This window comes from Bos mutus, chromosome 3 (assembly GCF_027580195.1).
Source record: "Bos mutus isolate GX-2022 chromosome 3, NWIPB_WYAK_1.1, whole genome shotgun sequence".
NCBI classification, from domain to species: Eukaryota; Metazoa; Chordata; class Mammalia; order Artiodactyla; family Bovidae; genus Bos; species Bos mutus.
In genome coordinates this window covers 4,404,122-4,422,032 of record NC_091619.1, presented here as the reverse complement: position 1 = coordinate 4,422,032, position 17,911 = coordinate 4,404,122, and the positions used below count along the sequence as shown (strand labels likewise).

The following is a 17,911-nucleotide window of genomic DNA, read 5'->3' as shown; positions in this document are numbered from 1 at the left end:
CTTTTTCCTCTCACTAAAGTTTTGAATGATAGATACCATATCTTCCAAAGTGGTGCTAGTAGTAAAGAACCCACCTGCCAATGCAGGATACGTAAGAGATGGGGGTTCCATCCCTGGGTTGGAAGATCCCCTGCAGGAGGAAATGGCAAACCACTCCAGTATTTCTGCCTGGCGAATCTAACAGACTAAGGAGCCTGGCAGGCTACAGTCCACAGGGTCATAAAGTCAGACACGACTGAGGTGACTTGGCACGCATAGTTATATTTTCATGTTTGGTCAAACGTTGCATTCTTCTGTCTGGGTGTTCTTCCTCAATTGTCGTGGTGGAGACCTACAGCTAGAAACGAGAGCTGGTTTCATGGTGGTCAGGAAATGAGGAAGGGAAACTTTTTTTTACATAATGCTCTTTATACGCCAGTAATGCTAGGTATCCTACATGCATAGAATCTATGCTCTTAATTTTTAGTCCACCTAATAATTCTATAAGGTTGGTACTGGTATCTCCATTAAAATAAAAAAGTTTTATTTGGCTGGACTGGGTCTTAATTGAAGCATGTGGGATTTTCCATCTTAGTTGCAGCATGTGGGCTTTTGTTGTTGTTGTTGCTGCCTGCGAACGCATCCTTGTGGCATGTGGGATCTAGTTCCCTGACCAAGGATGGAACCTGGCTTCCCCTGCATTAGGGGCACAAAGTCTTAGCCACTGGACCACCAGGGAAGTCTCTAGTATCTCATTTTGCAGGCGAGGAAACAAAAGTTAATTAGGTCAAAATGTTTGCCAAAGGTCTCAGAACTAACAAGTGGCAGAGGTAGGTCTGAGACCCAAAATTGTCTGGCTCAGGGTCTGAACTCATTCCCTTACACCACACTACTTCAAATCCATTAAGGGTAGGTCCTGACTGAAAAGAATGGGAATTAAGATACCTTTCACAGAAACTGAGACTCACAAAAACTAGACACCTTCGGGGTCTTCGAGTGACTACGAAGGCTAATGTTGCTGTTTAGTCACTAAGTCCTGTCAACTCTTTGCGACCCCACGGAATGTAACCGGCCAGGCTCCTCTGTCCATGGGATTTCCCAAGCAAGAACACTGGAGTGGGTTGCCATTTCCTTCTCCAGGCGATCTCAACCATGGGATGGAACTTTCGTCTCCTGCACTGGTAGGATTCATTACCACTGAGCCACCAGGGAAGCCCGGCTAACACTAATACACATGAGCATATCCAGATTTATATATGCCCAGATATGTCCTAATAGCCAATAGGAAACTTCAAATAGGTGGCCTGATTCAAGATGCGCCCCCGCCCAATAGCTCTTTTTAAAGACGGCACCTCTGCCTCCATCTGATGTGCCTCTTGATTTAAGCTCACTTCTGGAACTAAAAAGGCCCTGGCCAGCAGAAAAATGGTAGCACCAAGTTAATCGTCTGTCTCCCGTTCTTGCCTAAAGCCACTTGGACTTCAGTGTCCTTCTCCCAGGACCCCAAAGGGTTGTTTCTTCCTAGTAGCAGAACCACACTATACAAGCCCGCATCCAAACCCGCAGCAACATGGAGGGAACGGAAGTCGGGCGGCTCGGAGGCAGAGATGGCTGGGTGGGTCAAGACAGACACTTCCGCCCCTCACCAACATGGCGGCGGGCCGGGAGTGCGCATGATCAGCTGTCCCTGGAGATACCCGAGTCCGGAGAGGGAGAACACGGTCGGGGGAGATCGGCGGCTGCGGCGGCTTTGGCCGGTGAGTGCAGGACATAGCGGGAGTCTGGAGACTGGGTGAGCCGGCACCGCATAGCAGCTTTGATTTTGTTTCCGTTTTTTAGGTTCAGGAACTCCTGGGGCGGAAGTCTTTGTTTTGAGGGAGGGGGCCGTGCCCGGTTCTTTATCTCCTACCCCCTTTGTGGGCCGGACTCACTCCCCGCCCCCGGGCGCGCACGTCCCCGCCCTCCTGCGCTGCCAGCCGCGGGCCGCTGGGCCGGAGACCGCAGGGCTAGCTGAGCCCCCGGCGTCCTTCCCTACCTCTGAGGAGCAGCGCGGGCTGGGGGTGAGCCCGGCCGGGCTAGCCGGGTCACCGCGCGGGCCCCTGGGCTCGCGCCTGGCCGTAGCTCAGCTGCTGAGCGCCTGCTGGTTGGTGGGCCCGCAGGGAGACGCCGCATTCTCAGGCGAGGTCTAGGTGCTTGACTTCTTTGCGGACTTGATTTTTCCCTTTGTGTCCAGACTTAGCTAAGCTCTTTCAGGGCCCTCCTTCCCTGAGCGTGCACGCCACAACATCCTAGCCCACTTTCCGTGTCGCGTACCCCTAAAGCTCAGGAAATGCTTCCGGATGTCCAACTAAGATTCGAATAAGTAGCCTGACCCCGTTGCTGATTGTCCTCAGAGGCTGCTCCTGGCTGACAGCTGTGGGCCATAGAGACGCCTCTTGTACCCTGCCCTCTGATTGCTTCCTTCTGCTGTCAGTGCTGCAAGCTTCAGAGGGGCATTTCCTCCGCAGGTTTGAGGATGGAGCGGTAGGTGGTCTTGAAACGCTGGTCCTACTTCCCCCTTAGGGACTGGGATCTTCTTGCTGCGCTACTTCCTCTGGACGGTTTCACTTTCAGTTCCTTTTTTTGGGGTTAACGCTTTGGATACAAGCTTTCCATGACTCATCCGCTGAAGATAAAGGTTTGGGGGACCTTATGGGTAGAGAATTTACAAGAACCTTACCCCTTTCCTGTCGAGATTATTTTATTGCTTTACACAGTATAGCTGTTTCCTTCTGGAGGCGCCTTCCTTTGTTTTTCCTGCCCACCTCCCGCCGCCCTCCAGCCGTCTCCCCCCACCCCTAGCCCGTCCCCCTCAAAAACCCCCCACCCCCGTTAGGGCCTTAAGGCAGGCACCTTGTTGATGCGTTCCTCCCCCATTGTCTCCTCTTTCCGAACCCTGGAGTTTTCTCCGTTCTTGCTGGGTTCAGTTGATTTGGAGTTGTCATGGCAACATTTTAGCAACTATGTTGTTCCACAGGAAGGCTTGGTGAATAAAATAGGAGGGGCTTGAAGACGATATACTAGGGCTTTAAGGTCTTTTTAATGAATGACATATATTTGGACTTCCCCAAACAACAGCCGGATCAGTAGAATGGGGCCCAAGGGCCAAGTCTGGCATTTATGGTTCTGGAGGTTTTCTTTTCCTAGATCTGAGGACAGAAATTTCTTGGTGTTCAGTATGTGTGCCTGAGAAACTGGAATAAGCATCAGGGTCTATGGTCCTGTATTTTTTGATAGCTGTGGTCTAAACATGGCCCTTCCTAATCCCTATATCATGGCAGATCATAATAGCTTTAATAATCATCCATCCAGAAATATGTTGTTTTTCAGTCTTTCGTATAATTATCCCCTCTCCACCAGAAGATGGAGTGTGAATTGGAGAGGTGAGGAACATTATTTGTAGAATTGCTTTTTCAGTCATTGTAGGCAGCCTTCAGCATCCGAATGGAGAAAGCTGGTTGTCCCCTGCAGAAGATTGGTTATGTTCCTGGATGTGTCTTCATGGAGCCTAGGTTCTAGAAATAAGAGAGCTTTCAGTTTCCTAGACTCACTAGACTCCCTGATTTCTACCAGGACTTAGCACTCAGGCCTGTGAGGCAGGAGATACGAAGATTTCCAAAGAAGGACCACTTCCTCGGATGTGCCCCCTCACAGAGAGATGAAGGGGTGAGTGAAGAAGAGGTAGGGCCTGGAATGGGAGATGGGAGGCCTGGGAGAATGCAGAATGGCTAGGAGCACTGGCTCTGGAGGTCAGGCAGACCTCCGTTTAGGTCCCAGCTATATCACCTAGCTATGTGATCTGGTTTTCTGTTTATAAAACGCAAGTAGTGCTACCTACTCATAAGTGCTGTTCTTAGTACTAAATAAGATATTGCCTGTTAAATGCTGGCTCAGTGCTAAGTAAGTACCAGCTCTGGTTATTCTAAACTCCTCTAGCATCTGTTGGGAATGCCAATGAGTTTGGGAGCCATATGTTACTGGGCCAGTAACATTCACTTTTTCATTCACTTTTTCCCTTATTCTTCCTCTTATCCCTTCACGAACAGGCAGCAGAAAACAGCAGAAACCGAAGAGGGGACAGTGCAGATTCAGGAAGGTTAGTGGGAGAAACAGAACTGAGCTGAGGCCACCAGCCCATCCTGGTCTCGCCCCACAACCCCCGGGCCTATCACCTTCTCCTTTCAAACGACACGCAAGCGCAACAGAGGGAGAAAAGCAGTAACTCACAGACTTTCTGCTTTTAATTCAGGTGCAGTGGCAACTGGGGAGGACCCCACCAGTGTGGCTATAGCTAGCATCCAGTCAGCTGCCACTTTCCCTGACCCCAACGTCAAGTACGTCTTCCGAACTGAAAATGGGGGCCAGGTAAGGGAGGGGGCCAGGTGGCTGCAGGTGTTACCTGGGGTTGGGATTGAGGGAGGTGACTGAACCTGTCATGGGGAGACTTGGTTTGGAGGATGAGGTGAAGATGTGGACTAATTGGAGGGTGGGGGTTGGGGGGTGGAATATGAGGTTTACAGTAGAGATTGGTATGGGGTGGGGGCCATGCTGAAACCACTGTATGGGGAAAGGATGGGGAATGGCTAAATATACGTCTCTGAAGGATTCTTTTTGGGGGGTCCTATCCAAGAGAAGCTTTATGAGGGGCTCTGGAGTCCCCAGCACTTACTCTCTCTTCCCCTCCTTCTTCCTCCCTGAATCTAGGTGATGTACAGGGTGATCCAGGTGTCTGAAGGGCAGCTGGATGGCCAGACTGAGGGGACTGGTGCCATCAGTGGCTACCCTGCCACTCAATCCATGACCCAGGTACAGGGGTATGGGCTGCAGAGGGGACTTGAGCTCTGAGTAGTAAGATGAAGAAGGGAGCTAATAGGATGGGCGTAGCTGGGATGGTGAGACATCTGGGGCTGCCTTGACCCATAGCACTAGACTCTTCTCTGGATGTTTCTCCCTGTCTCCTCACAAGAGATAGAGCTGCAGAGTAGTTCATGGGAAGTGTCTGACTGTCACTTGTCTCTGTCCTCTTGCTCCCCTTCCCAGGCCGTGATCCAGGGTGCGTTCACGAGTGATGATGCGGTTGACACAGAGGGGACAGCTGCTGAGACGCACTATACTTACTTCCCCAGCACTGCAGTGGGAGATGGGGCAGGGGGTACCACATCGGGGAGTACAGCAGCTGTTGTTACTACCCAGGGCTCAGAGGCACTACTGGGGCAGGCGACCCCTCCTGGCACTGGTGAGATATTATGTGAGGATGCTGGCTGGAGGGGCTAGGATAGGCTGTGGGACATGGCTGGTGGGCAGTGGGCCTTTACTCTTGATCCCTTAATGATCACTAAGACCTGGGCAGGCAGTGAGTCTGGGGCTGCCCTTCCAGCAGGAGGCAGTGTGTCTTGTTTTAGAGGAGGAGCCCTTGTCCTTAGAGCTTGGTGAGGGTCCTAGTCCCGTGTCCTGACGGAACCTCCCCTGCATCTTCACAGGTCAGTTCTTTGTGATGATGTCACCACAAGAAGTGTTGCAGGGAGGAAGCCAGCGCTCTATTGCCCCCAGGACCCACCCTTATTCCCCGTGAGTGACACTTGTTTCTTTTCAGTTACCAGGAATAGTTTTGATCCTTTCCAAAGATTTGGTGCGGTTGGTTCCTCACCCCAAACTCCAATCTCAGTTTTTGATCTTGCCTCTCACTCTGGGCACCCTGTGCTCTATTGTTAGGAAGTCAGAAGCTCCCCGGACAACTCGGGATGAGAAACGCAGGGCTCAGCATAATGAAGGTAGGCACGATCTGCATGTGAAGCTTGGCGCTGCCTGCTGGGATTGGGGACCTCTTTGATGTTGAAGGGAGAGGTTAGGTGATTTTACCCTGGGGCCTTTGGTAATTTCTCTCCGAGTCACCTTGTCCTCTACTTGCCCCACAGTGGAGCGCCGCCGCCGAGACAAGATTAACAACTGGATCGTACAGCTGTCCAAGATCATCCCAGACTGCTCCATGGAGAGCACCAAGTCCGGCCAGGTCATGGAAAGACCCTGGTAGTGGCAGGATGCCTGAATTCTGTCTCCTGGTGTTGCTTCCAGAAATGGTAGACAGTGGGCACACATGGCGGTAGCTCTTTCCTGTCTGTCTCTGAGGTTCCTGAATCCCTGGGAGAATTTATTCCACCACCCTTTAAGGGAAAACAAGGTCCAGAGGGTGAACATGCTTTTGGAAAGCAAGCCAGGTATTTTTATATCCTAGTCCTTATTGTGTTGGCTTTTTCTTAACAGAGTAAAGGTGGAATTCTATCCAAAGCCTGTGATTATATCCAGGAACTTCGGCAGAGTAACCACCGGTTGTCTGAAGAACTGCAGGGGCTTGACCAACTACAGCTGGACAATGATGTGCTTCGACAGCAGGTCAGACCCTTCCCCACCCCCCGCCGCCCCCCCTCAGTACAGCTGTCCTCGACTCCCTAGCCACCAACCGATCTCGGGACTCCCTATTTTGTTTTCCATAGAGAGAGCTTTATCTTTACCTCGTCACTGGTGGGTGTCTGCGTAAGTTCAGAGACTTTTCTACCTATTTCCCTTACTGCTCTTTCCTATGTCCAGGTAGAAGATCTTAAGAACAAGAATCTGCTGCTACGAGCTCAGCTGCGGCACCATGGAGTAGAGGTTGTCATCAAGAGTGACAGCAACTAACTCTGGGGACTCAGGGGCTCTAAGCTCTACAGCCCCTTTCCGAGAACTTCAGATAGCCCAGGAGCCACAGGCTAATAACCCCATGCCCCTTTCCTTCACTGCCCACATTTGGCATGGGACTGGGGGGAGTTCAGAAGGCGTATCTTTGAATTAAGGCCCTGTGATCTAGCAGCCTGCAGTGGTGTGAAACACACACGTGGGTGTGCACCGACAGTCTCGCCCAACCAACCCTCCCATGCAGCCCCTGGGCCCTTGTGCTCCTCTTGCACAATGCATGTGCTGTCTCCATGCTGGACACTGGACACACTAAATTGGGGGGCTTGCCCTGTGCTTGCTTAAAGTGCCAGCAGAGGGTCTGCTGACAAGCAGTGTTCTGGCTTGCCCCAGGACTGGCGCTTCCACTGGTTCTTCCTTTCCCTGGAGCTCAGATGTGCTCCTCAGGACTCTGGGGAACAGGCTTTAGCAGGAAGTGGGGATCGGAGGCTTAGCAGTGGCTGCTGCCCCAGGAAGAGGAGATTGGCCAGCAAGCAGTTGAGGCCTATGCAGATCTCTGGCACCAGGGAGAACAGGAGGCAGGGCCCACTGGGGGGCCTTACCCCATTGTGGGGACGGTTTTGTTTTTTTTTTCCTTTTCTTTTTTTTTTTAAGATAAACTGTTCAGAGCCATGACTGTCTCTGGGTCTTCCTCCCTTTGTGGGCTCCACGCTGGGAGGGAGGGAACACACTGCTTTGACCAGTAAGGGTTGGGTCAAGGTTGGGTGGGGTATCGGAGCTCCTATAGTTACGACAATGAGTCCTATTGGGCCAGGCCAGTGCACGCCCGCAATCGCGAGGATTTCTATAGCGAGTGTGTTAGGAGTACCGGGAACAGGTGCCGCGGGGGTTGTGCTGGAGGCGGTGCCTTTGCTTCCGGTTCCGGTCGGGCTCAGCTCAGCTGCAGCTTCGGAAGGGCGGGGGAGATGCTGCCCATTCCCAGGGGGCGGGCTGGGGCCGAGTTCCTGAAACTCACATTTGCGGTGCGCACCATGGCTGGAGGTACCTGTAGGGGAGACCTGGGATCCGGTCTAGGCCAACTTGTGGCCTTAGGAGCTCTCGGAACGCCCCCGGTGGAGGTGTACGCGGAGGGAGGCGCGAAGGGGAGTGGCGGAGGGGTCCTCACGCATCCCCCGCCAGGTTGGGGCGCTGCCAGGTGAGGGGGGCCCGGCGGCAGGCGAGCGGGCGGCAGTCCTGCTTCCCTCAAGGCTCGCGTGCCCCTTCCTCAGAGCCTACGGTCTCGCTCCCTGAACTCCGTTCGCTCCTGGCCTCCGGCGGGGCCCGGCTCTTTGACGTGAGATCCCGGGAGGAGGCGGCGGCTGGAACCATCCCTGGGGCTCTCAACATCCCGGGTACGGGATTGAGGCGGGGGCGGGGGGAAGCCCTGGTGGTGGATTGCAGACAGTTTAGGAGGGTCTTATCCAATAGGACCTCATTTAGGATGATGTGAGAAGGCACTAGTTACAGGGGTCCGGTATTCCTGTGGCTCCCGCCCCCCAAACTTCCCTTAAGAAGGGTTGATGGGAGGCGGATCCTGGCAGCGGAACTGGCCCTTCCAGTTTGAGGGGGTAACAGGCAATGAGGAAGGGGCAGGCCAGATTCACACGCTTGAGCTCCCCAAAGCTGGATGCCTGAGTTTGCCCGCGTCTCCTCACAAACTAGGGAAGTGGCTTCCATTCAGAGGTGGTTTGGCTGACCTGTGCAGGTAGGACGTATCCTGTCCTCGAAGTGGGTGGGGGCGGGGGGAGGAGTTCTCACCATGTGTTGTTTTGGGGCCCCTTGAAGATGTGTTCGACCACAGGACCGGTCCTTCCAGACCCAACCACTGAACCTGAGATTGCCCAACTGCCGGCTTTCCATTGTGTCCTCTTGACTCCTCCTCCCAGTGTCAGAGTTGGAAAGCGCCCTGCAGATGGAGCCAGCTGCTTTCAAGGCTTTGTACTCCGCTGAGAAGCCAAAGCTGGAAGAGAATCTCATTTTCTTCTGTCAGATGGGCAAGCGGGGCTTGCAGGCCACGCAGTTGGCCCAGAGACTCGGATACAAAGAGTATGGGCTTGGTAACTGGGGCGGGGGGGGTTGGTGGTGACTGGGGACTGCCTCCTGGGCTCTGTCCTTCCCTCACCCCTATTTTTCTTCACAGGGCTCGGAACTATGAAGGGGCCTATAGAGAATGGCTCCAGAAAGAAGGTTAGGTAGAATGTGGCATACTGAATGCTCCCTCCCTGCTGCCAGTGGCCGCCTTAACTAAGAGTGATGAAGGAGCTGACTTGTTGGGTTGAGCAACTTCTTACAGCGCTGTGCATGAAAAGCAGCAAATAAAGAGCATTTAATCAAAGTATTGGACACACTTAATTTGTCAGGTGAACTGAAAACAGTTCTAATCATAACCTAGACTTCAGTTCAGCCTAGGTCCTCCTTCCAGCATTCATCTGCCCCCCAACCAAAACCAAAACACCCAGAAGTTTGCTGAAAGACTATAATCCAGAATCACCTGGTAGCTTAAAAACAAAACAAAACTTGAGCCTCATCTCAGATTTGGTGGGACCTGGTTTTACAAGGCCCTCAAGTAATTCTAATATGCGGTCAGGAGCCAGAACTAGACCAGAGGTCAGTAAACTATGGCCGTACTTGGTCTTGCTACCATGACCATTTGTTTACGATTGTCTGTGACTACTTCTGTGCCAAAATGGGAGAACAGTGGCAACAGAATTCTTTGAAGTATCTAGTCCTTTATAGAAGGTTTGTGTACCCTTGCTCTAGGTCTTCAGGTCCCCAGCCCCAACCTCACTTCCCTCAGACTTTGTCACTGGGTTGAGGAAATGAAATGGTTCTCCCGGGCAGTTGGGTGAAGGAATGGATGCCACCCCTAATCCCAAGCACAGATCACAGGTCTGAGGAGTTCCTCCTTTGCCACCAGAAAGAGGTCTGAGTTTTTACCAGCACAGTTCCTTGATCCCACAGTAGATTTAACAAAATTTAATTGGTTTAAAAGAAAAACAGAAACAGCACAAAATGGGACACTTTACAGTAGGTAATTTCCTTGTCATGGTTCATGGTTTAATGCATATCCTTCCAGACCTATTAAATATTTCAATGTCAGAGTTGTTTTTTTTTTTAAATTTATTTGGCTGTACTGAATCTTTATTGAGGCACGCAGGATCTTTAATTGAAGCATGCAAACTCTTAATTGGTACATGTGGGATCTAGTTCCCTAACCAAGGATCAAACCCAAACCCCCTGCATTGGGAGCCAGGAGTCATAGCCACTGAATCACCAGGGAAGTCCCTCAGTTCTGATGTGTTAAGTCTGATTATAAAAAATTTTTACTTCTTAATTTGTGGAAGAGACGGTTGAGTCAGAGATGGGCCCAGTTTTCTGATTTTTCAAGTTTCTGAAGAAATTCCTTGGAGGCATTTCCTGTTTTCCTTGCCTTCCCCTCACCTTTTCCTCTTCTCCTCCTGCTTTTGGGACTGTACCCAGCCCTTATACATCTTTCACCTCACAGTCTACACTGCACACTGTATAAAACCTTCCATTCATCTGAGCTCTCCACCTCCTTTCACAAACCTATTTCATTCTCTCCCTGGATAGTCACAATACTGAGTTTAGCTGGATATTGTTGGGTTTGGAGATAAACTTGAAGTGTGTGAAAGAGTCTAGTCTAGGGTCTGGCAAATAATAGATGTCAGTTACTCTTTCCTCAAATGCCAAAATTCCTTTGGTTCTCAGACTGGTTGGGAAATTTTTCCTGGGCTTTAATTTCCCTCTTTTAAAAAAATTTTGTTTATTTATTTTTGGCTGTGCTGGGTCTTCATTGCTTTCCAGGGGCTTTCTTTAGTTGCAGTGAGCAGGGGCTACTCTTTTTTGCGGTGTTTGGGCTTTTCTTGGTGGTGGCTTCTCTTGTTGCAGAGCACCGGCTCTAGAGTGCTCGAGTTTCAGTAGTTGTATCATGTGGGCTCAGTTGCTCTTTGGCATGTGGGATCTTTCCAGCATGCACGTGTGCTAAGTTGCCTGTCATGTCCGACTCTGTGACCCCATGGGCTGTGGCCCACCAGGCTCTTCTGTCCATGGGGATTCTCCAGGCAAGAATACTGGGGTGGATTGCTGTGCCTTCTTCAAGGGGATCTTCCCAACCCAGGGATAGACTCTGCGTCTCATATCTCCTGCATTGGCAGGTGGGTTCTTTACCACTAGTGTCACCTGGGAAGCCTGGGATCTTCCTGGATCAAACCCGTGTCCCCTGCATTGGCAGGCAGACTCTCAACCGCTAGACTACCAGGGAAGTCCCAAATTTCCCTTGTTGAGTCTCAACTGTTCTAGTCTTCCTTTATCCCTCCTCAAATTTTATAATTTGGTTATAGCATTTCTCTTTTAGAGAAGCATAATTTACTTACAATAAAATGCTTTTATTTTTTTGGCATGGCATGTGGACTTTTAGCTTCCCAACTAGGGATCCAAACTGTGCTCTCTGCAGTGGAAGCATGGAGTCCCAGCCACTGGATTGCCCTGGGATTCCCTAAAATGCAGTGTTCTTAAGTGTTCACCTCATTGAGTTTTGACAGTTATACACTTACTTGAAGCAAGCATCCTAACCAAGATATAAAACCCTGAAATCTCCAAAATTTCCCTGGGACCAGTCAGTTCCATCCTTAACCTCTTTTTAGGCAACCATTTTCTATCTTCTGCCACCTAAACTAGTTTTCTAGCTTCCTTCCTGGCCTGCCAACCTACAATACTTGCTTTCTTCAGTTCAGCTGATGAGGGTTAGAGAGAATCCTGGAAGTAAACTGAGCTGACCCACTACCTGACCATGCCCTCTGGCTTGATCATTGTTAAGAAAACATTCCTCTTTCCCCATCATTAACTGTGTGGGTAGTAACCTTGTTGGGCTGTGCCAACCTTGCCCTCTCCTCATAGCTAACTATGTCAGCAGGTGAGGCTGAGGAGCTGTGTGTGCCGGCTGTATTCCCTTGCCTTCTCTCCCCATGCTACATCAGACTCCTCTCTCTCATCATACTTTATCTACCTTAGGTTTGTGTTGAGTGTGTCATCATATCTGTTGCATTACATTTTGCTTGTTTCTCTCTCAATTGATTATGAATTCCTCAAAGGTAGGAACTGGCTTTCATTTCCTTATCTCCACTGCGTGGGACTCAAGTTCTCAGTAGGTGTCTGTTGAGCTTTACTAGCCTCCCAACTTTCAGAATCTCCTAATTTAAGTCTTTCTGAAATGTTGCTGCCTGAACAACCTTAAAATAACATTTTAATCTTATCAGTCAGAGTTGATCATTTACAATAGGTCCTTGTTGCCTAGTGGCTCAAGCATGTGTCTTGACCTGGCATTCTGAGCTGTCAGGATCTGGCAGCACCCTGACTTTTCAAACACATCTTTCAGTGCCAGCTCCCATCAGGCTAGTTTATTTAGTGGCCTAAGTAGATCCTCCTCCCTTCTGACCCTGGCCTTTACTCACCATTAACCCTGTTTGGGAAGCTTCCAGCATCTTCTGTGCCACTCTGAATTTCACAAAAATTAGAAGAATGTGTTTGGCAGGATGCTTGCTATCTTCATCCAGAGGGCTTTTAAACTGAAGGAAAAGGAAGAAAAATAACCCGATAAAATTATGTAACTGATTCATGACGGTCAGAGGGACCAGAAGAATGGAGGAGGAGGTACACGCTTCCATGTAGCAGTTACCACACTGTGTTCTAATCTATGTGGTTCTTCCCCTTGGACCTAGCTCTTTTTTTTTTTTTTTAATGTATTTACTTTTGGCCTTGCTGGGCCTTTGTTGCTGCGTGCAGGCTTTTTCTAGTTGGGGTGAGCAGAGGCTACTCTTGTTGCGGTTCACGGGCTTCTCATTGCAGTGGCTTCTCTTGCTGCAGAGCACGGTCTTTAGGGCTCACAAGTTCAGTAGTTGTGGTGCACAGGCCTAGTTGCCCTGAGGCATGTGGAATCTTCCTGGGCCAGAGATGGAGGCTGTGTCCCTTGCTTTGACAGGTGGACACCTAACCACTGGACCACCAGGGAAGTCCTAGAATGAGCTTTTTAAGGGGAGGGACTGTTTATTTCATTTCTGTACGGCCAATAATGAAACCAGAACTGCATAAAGGAGGTACTCAATAGATGCTGAATTTTTTACTGAGGTGTTTAATAATCCAGGGAGGGAAATGCAAGGGGAGAAAGTTGGGAATAATACTCACACATGGTATTAAAGCATGTTATGTAAAGGACCAAGGCTATGAATCAGAGTTCTAAGTTCCAGTTCTGACTCAGCACTACTTAGTGGTCACTGCGAGTTACTTTCCAGTTCTCACTTTCCTCATCTATAAAAGGGGGGTTAAAAGACTCATCTGTTTGGGTGGTTCTGAAAGTTTACTGGAATAGCATATGTAAACATATGAAAAGTGCCTGCCATTCAAAATGTGTAGATTTAGAGATTGTATGTGTGAGTAAACACAAGAAGGTAAATAAAATAGCATAGATACAACTGAAACTTGATGGAAGGGAATTTATGACTGACAGTGAAAAATTGTTTTTGTTTTTTAATGTATTTGATGCAAGAGTCAGATAACATAAATGTGCAGCTTGATGACTTTTTACATACTCATTTAACCACTGCTTCTGCTCAGAAAACATATACTGAGATTTGAATCATTTAAACCGTGTTGAAACTTGCTTTATAGCCAAGTGTGGGGCTGATTTTTGCATATGTTCCATGAACACTTGAAAAGATATATTTTACAGTTTTGGGGTGCAGTGTTCTATATATTAATATATCAGTCCCAATTTATTAATTATTTTCTTCAAATCTATAGCTCTGCTGATTTTTCTTTTTTTGCCTGCTTATTCTATTAGCATACTGACAAAGATATGTTTAAATCTTTCATCGTGATTTGGATTTGTCTTTTCTCTCTTTTTTCTGACATTTTTATGTATATATTTGGAGATGATGTTATTAGATGTTCCAGATTTAGAATTTCTATGCTTCCTCCAGAATGGATCCTTTTCTTATTACATCCTTCTTTATCTCTGATGATGCTTTCTACCTTAAGGTCTATTTTATCTGCTGTTACTACAACTACACAAGCTTTGTTTCAGTTAATGTTTACATGGTAATAATAGGCCATGTTTCCTGGAATTCATATTAACCAAAGAAGAAAACACTAAGAACAACTAGACACAAGAAATGGACTATAGGAAAGCAAATTTTTTAAGTTAAAAGAAAAATATCAGTTAAATAGCTGAAGACTCAAAGGAGCATAGGAGTCAGGAAAGCTGAGAGTCTAAAGAACCTAGACTTGATAGTATTTCCCAGTGGGAAGTCCTTCCAGCTCATTCATTCCCTTAGTTTTTCCAGTCCTAATCATATTCCTCAACCTGTGAAGTCCTCCAATTAATAGACCTTACCTCAGTTTCACTATTATTTTCCTCATGCCCTTATTTTCCTCCTAATCCAGTGGACCCGCTGTGTGTCTATTATTATCATCATTATTCTGCATAATTGGGACTAAACTTACAAAGAAAATTCAAAACATATTGAAGAAAATGAAAACCTTAAAAGAAGACCTGTATGAAAGAAAAAACAGAAGATTCTTAGATAGGAAAACTCAATTCCATAAATGTATCAGTTTAGTTGAAATTAAGAATTGCCAGAAAAAAAAAAAAGAACATGAGTGGGAGCAAGTTTTACCAGCTATTACAATATATAATAAGGTGGTTATTTGCAAAGAGATGGGTTCCAAACTGCACAATCTATACCAAGAAAAGTTTCAAATTGATCAAAAATTTAAAGTAAAAATGGAAACTATCAAGAAGACTTAGTTCATCATCTAAAAGTGGGGAATCTCAATGTCCATTGCAACACTTGACAATAGTCAGGACGTGGAAGTAACCTAATGTCCATCAACAGAGGAAGGGATAAAGATGTGGCAAATATATACAATGGAATATTACTCAGCCATAAAAAATGAAAATTGTGCCATTTGTGGAGATGTGGATGGACCTAGAGACTGTAATACAGAGCGAATTAAGGCAGAAAGAGAAAAAAAATCATAAAATATCACTTATATGTGGAACCTAGAAAAATGGTACAGATGAACTCAGAAAATAGAGACACAGGTGTAGAGAACAAATGTATGGATACCAAAGGGAGAGAGGGAGGTGGGATGAACTGGGAGATCAGGACTGACACGTATACACTGCTATGTATAAAACAGATAACTAATGAGAACCTACTTATAGCACAGGGAACACTGTTCAGTGCTCTCTGGTGACCTAAATGGGAAGGAAATCTAAAAAAGAGAGGATATAGGTATATAGATAGCTGATTCACTTTGTTGCACAGCAGAAACTAATACAACATTGTAAAACAACTCTATTCCAAAAAAAATTAATTAAAAAAAAAGTGATGGGAATGTAGTGTACCTCGTGGTGACTTAGTTAATAACTAATACTGTACTGTGTATGTGAGAGTTGCTGAGAGAATACATAGTAAAGGTTTTCATTATAAGAAAACAAAAATTGCATAAATAAAAGCGAGGAAGATCTCTGAGTCAGAATTTAGAACCCATGAAAGAAAAGACTGATAAAATAAAAAAACAAGCAAGCTTATGGGTGGCAAAAACAAATAGGGACTTCCCCACTAGTCGACCGTAGGGGGCGCAGTTTCTGTCCCTGGTCTGGTAACAGATCCTGCCTGCTGTGTGTCAAAGCCAAAAAAGAAAAACAAAATGCAAAACAAAAGGAAAAAAGCCCCCCCAAACAAACAAACATCACAGAAGCCAAAAGACAAAGTAAAGGGAAAATTGAAGTCATAGCATACACAAAGGGCTAATTCCTGGACTGTATAAAGAGCCCTTAGAAGTGTAAAGTGTTAGTCACTCAGTTGTGTCTGATTCTTTGCGACCCCATGGACTGGAGCCTGCCAAACTCCTCTTTCCATGGGATTCTCCAGGCAAGAATACTGGAGTGGGTTGCTATTTCCTTCTCCAGGGGATCTTCCTAAGCCAGGGATCAAAGTCGGGTCTCCTGCATTACAGCAGATTCTTCACTGTCTGAGCCATCAGGGAAGCTTACAAACAGAATATTATACAACTTTAAAAAAGAATGAGGAAACTATTTGAGAACTGCATTCTCCAAGACATTTTCAGGTAAAAAAATGTATGCTACCTTTTGTGTAAAAAAGAAAAAAAGCAAAATAATAGAGTAAAAGTAAAATAATATACATATATGTTTATATTTGCTTATATTAGCAAAAACAAAAACCCAAAAAACTCTCTGGGAAAACACAGAAGTAAACTGCCATTCCCTTAAATACCACTTTAACATCCTTGATGTTTTCTCCATCCATTTGTTTAGGAAAGTCCCAACTATGGTCACATCCAACTACCCACTTACTGTTTTTCCATAGTCAAAGAGCTGGAGTAAAAGTCACATCAGCTTGACTGGTCTTGCTTCAAATTTATGTCTAAAATATCTTGAAGGCACTTGTTACTGCTCACCAGTCCTAATACACTTCCCTAGTACGTACAGTTTCTGTCTCTACTTCTCCCCACTCTTCAGTCTCCTAAACTTTCCTTTTTCCTCTGTACTTTTGGCTAACGACTTTACCTCATACTCCAGAGAACAAAAGTTAGACTGAATTTGTATCATCTTCCCGCCACAAATGTTCCAATGGCACCATACACTTCCTGCTAGTCACAGTGGTTATCTCTGCTCTCTTTTGAGCCTCAGCTTGTGCATTCCATCTCCTCTCTCCTCAAGAGCATAGTACTGCAACTACCCCCCTTTCATACAGCATTTCTTTCTACTGGACCATTGCCATTAGCAAACAGTGCTTTCCATGTAAACAAAATACCTACTCTGCCTTCATCCAGCACCCTTCCAGCTGCCGCTTCTTTTTTCCGCTGCCCTTCTCAGCAACATCTCTCTTGAACTGTCTGTGGTCATACTCCATATTTTCTCAGTTTACATTCTCTCCTCAGCCTACTCCATACAGGTTTTATTGCCTATTCCACTACTCTATTGAAACGTCTTTCAAGGTGACCCGGGAACGATATACAGGAATTAGAGTAGATATAGGTTGCCCTGGGAAGAGGCTTCCTTGGTAACTCAGTTGGAAAAGAATCCACTTGCTATGCAGGAGACCTGGGTTCCATCCCTGGGTTGGGAAGATGCCCTGGAAAAAGAAATGACAACCCACTCCGGTATTCTTGCCTGGGAAATCCCATGGACAGAGGAGCCTGGGGGGCTACAGTCCCTGGGGTTGAAAGAGTTGGACAAGACTAAACCACCACCACCACCCTGGGAAGCAGGCACAGCTTTGTGTGACTCTCAGGTGGAAGCAGTTCCCAGAGAGGCCCACAGCTGGGGAAATCATCCTTCATTTCCGAAGGGGAGTCTGAATAGCACATCACAGCATCACTACAGCATGTTTGTATGTATAGAAAACCCTACATTCCAAAAAGGACAGAAGGGGAAGGAAATCTCAGGGCAAAGAGAAAACTGAATAACATAGATGAAGTCAGGATAAAGTCAGAAGAAATGAGGAATGCATGTCAATATTTGAATTTGGATTGCAAACTTGGGCTTGCTCTTCCTAGAGATTAAAGCAAAATGACTAACAAGATCAATTATAAAATGTAAGATATCTATACAATCAATATGTGACAGAACCACAGCATTTTTCAACAGGAACCTTTGGAAATATCAATAGCTTGAGTGCTGTCAGTGTACTCTGCCAGCTTGGAAAGAGGTCACTTAAGGATTCTGTTTTCAACTCTTGTCTTTGGCCATATTTAAAAAAAAACTTTTTGAACTGGGTCAGAGACAGCATGCTTATGAAACTGGCATATAATGTAGATTCAGGTTCAACTGCTAATATACTGGGTGACAAAATCAAGATTTATATTTAATATTTCCTTCTAGAATTTTCCACTTTGCAAACAAACTCACCAATCTGAAGTTTACAAAATCTATTTTTCTTAAAAGACTACAGAAAACATGTTAATGATAAAAAACTTTAAAATTTATTATTTATTTCATCACTTTATGGGAAAAAGAACCTGGTGAATATCAAATTATTTGGGACTACTCTGGTGGTAACACTGAAGAAGCTGAAGTTGAATGGTTCTATGAAGACCTACAAGACCTTCTAGAACTAACACCCGAAAAAGATGTCATTTT

The 17,911-nt window shown here is 46.7% G+C and overlaps 2 protein-coding genes across 10 annotated transcripts; both read left to right on the top strand.

Annotated features, from left to right (window-relative positions):
* Nucleotides 1-1,602: 1,602 nt before the first annotated feature.
* USF1 (upstream transcription factor 1) lies at nt 1,603-7,359 on the top strand. Of its 7 annotated transcripts, none has more exons than XM_070366210.1 (11): nt 1,603-1,736; nt 3,592-3,684; nt 4,065-4,114; nt 4,268-4,383; nt 4,723-4,824; nt 5,059-5,071; nt 5,499-5,586; nt 5,731-5,789; nt 5,934-6,028; nt 6,280-6,408; nt 6,604-7,359. In XM_070366210.1, exons 2-11 carry the CDS (start codon nt 3,677-3,679, stop codon nt 6,691-6,693), a joined length of 750 nt encoding a protein of 249 aa, XP_070222311.1. In that variant the 5' UTR covers nt 1,603-1,736; nt 3,592-3,676; the 3' UTR covers nt 6,694-7,359. The 7 variants fall into 7 exon arrangements, with proteins under 7 accessions (XP_070222311.1, XP_005909252.1, XP_070222292.1 ...); XM_005909190.2 differs by having other exon boundaries at nt 5,059-5,254; XM_070366191.1 differs by having other exon boundaries at nt 1,704-1,771; nt 5,059-5,254.
* Nucleotides 7,360-7,492: 133 nt separating this feature from the next.
* TSTD1 (thiosulfate sulfurtransferase like domain containing 1) lies at nt 7,493-9,061 on the top strand. Of its 3 annotated transcripts, none has more exons than XM_014482742.2 (4): nt 7,493-7,728; nt 7,956-8,078; nt 8,613-8,772; nt 8,867-9,061. In XM_014482742.2, the coding sequence occupies exons 1-4, from the start codon at nt 7,653-7,655 to the stop codon at nt 8,916-8,918; spliced, it is 411 nt and encodes a 136-aa protein (XP_014338228.1). In that variant the 5' UTR covers nt 7,493-7,652; the 3' UTR covers nt 8,919-9,061. The 3 variants fall into 3 exon arrangements, with proteins under 3 accessions (XP_014338228.1, XP_014338227.1, XP_014338229.2); XM_014482741.2 differs by having other exon boundaries at nt 8,613-8,783; XM_014482743.2 differs by lacking the exon at nt 7,956-8,078.
* Nucleotides 9,062-17,911: the final 8,850 nt, after the last annotated feature.

What these genes read in the sequence shown, in the direction of transcription:
- USF1 (XM_005909190.2), top strand. An exon ending in GGCGACCCCTCCTGGCACTG is followed by an intron (nt 5,255 to 5,498) that starts GTGAGATATTAT and finishes GCATCTTCACAG; the next exon opens with GTCAGTTCTTTGTGATGATG. An exon ending in CAGGGCTCAGCATAATGAAG is followed by an intron (nt 5,790 to 5,933) that starts GTAGGCACGATC and finishes CTTGCCCCACAG; the next exon opens with TGGAGCGCCGCCGCCGAGAC.
- TSTD1 (XM_014482741.2), top strand. Translation starts at nt 7,653, where the DNA reads ATGCTGCCCATTCCCAGGGGGCGGGCTGGGGCCGAGTTCCTGAAACTC. An exon ending in GGTGCGCACCATGGCTGGAG is followed by an intron (nt 7,729 to 7,955) that starts GTACCTGTAGGG and finishes CCCCTTCCTCAG; the next exon opens with AGCCTACGGTCTCGCTCCCT. An exon ending in ATACAAAGAGTATGGGCTTG is followed by an intron (nt 8,784 to 8,866) that starts GTAACTGGGGCG and finishes TTTTCTTCACAG; the next exon opens with GGCTCGGAACTATGAAGGGG.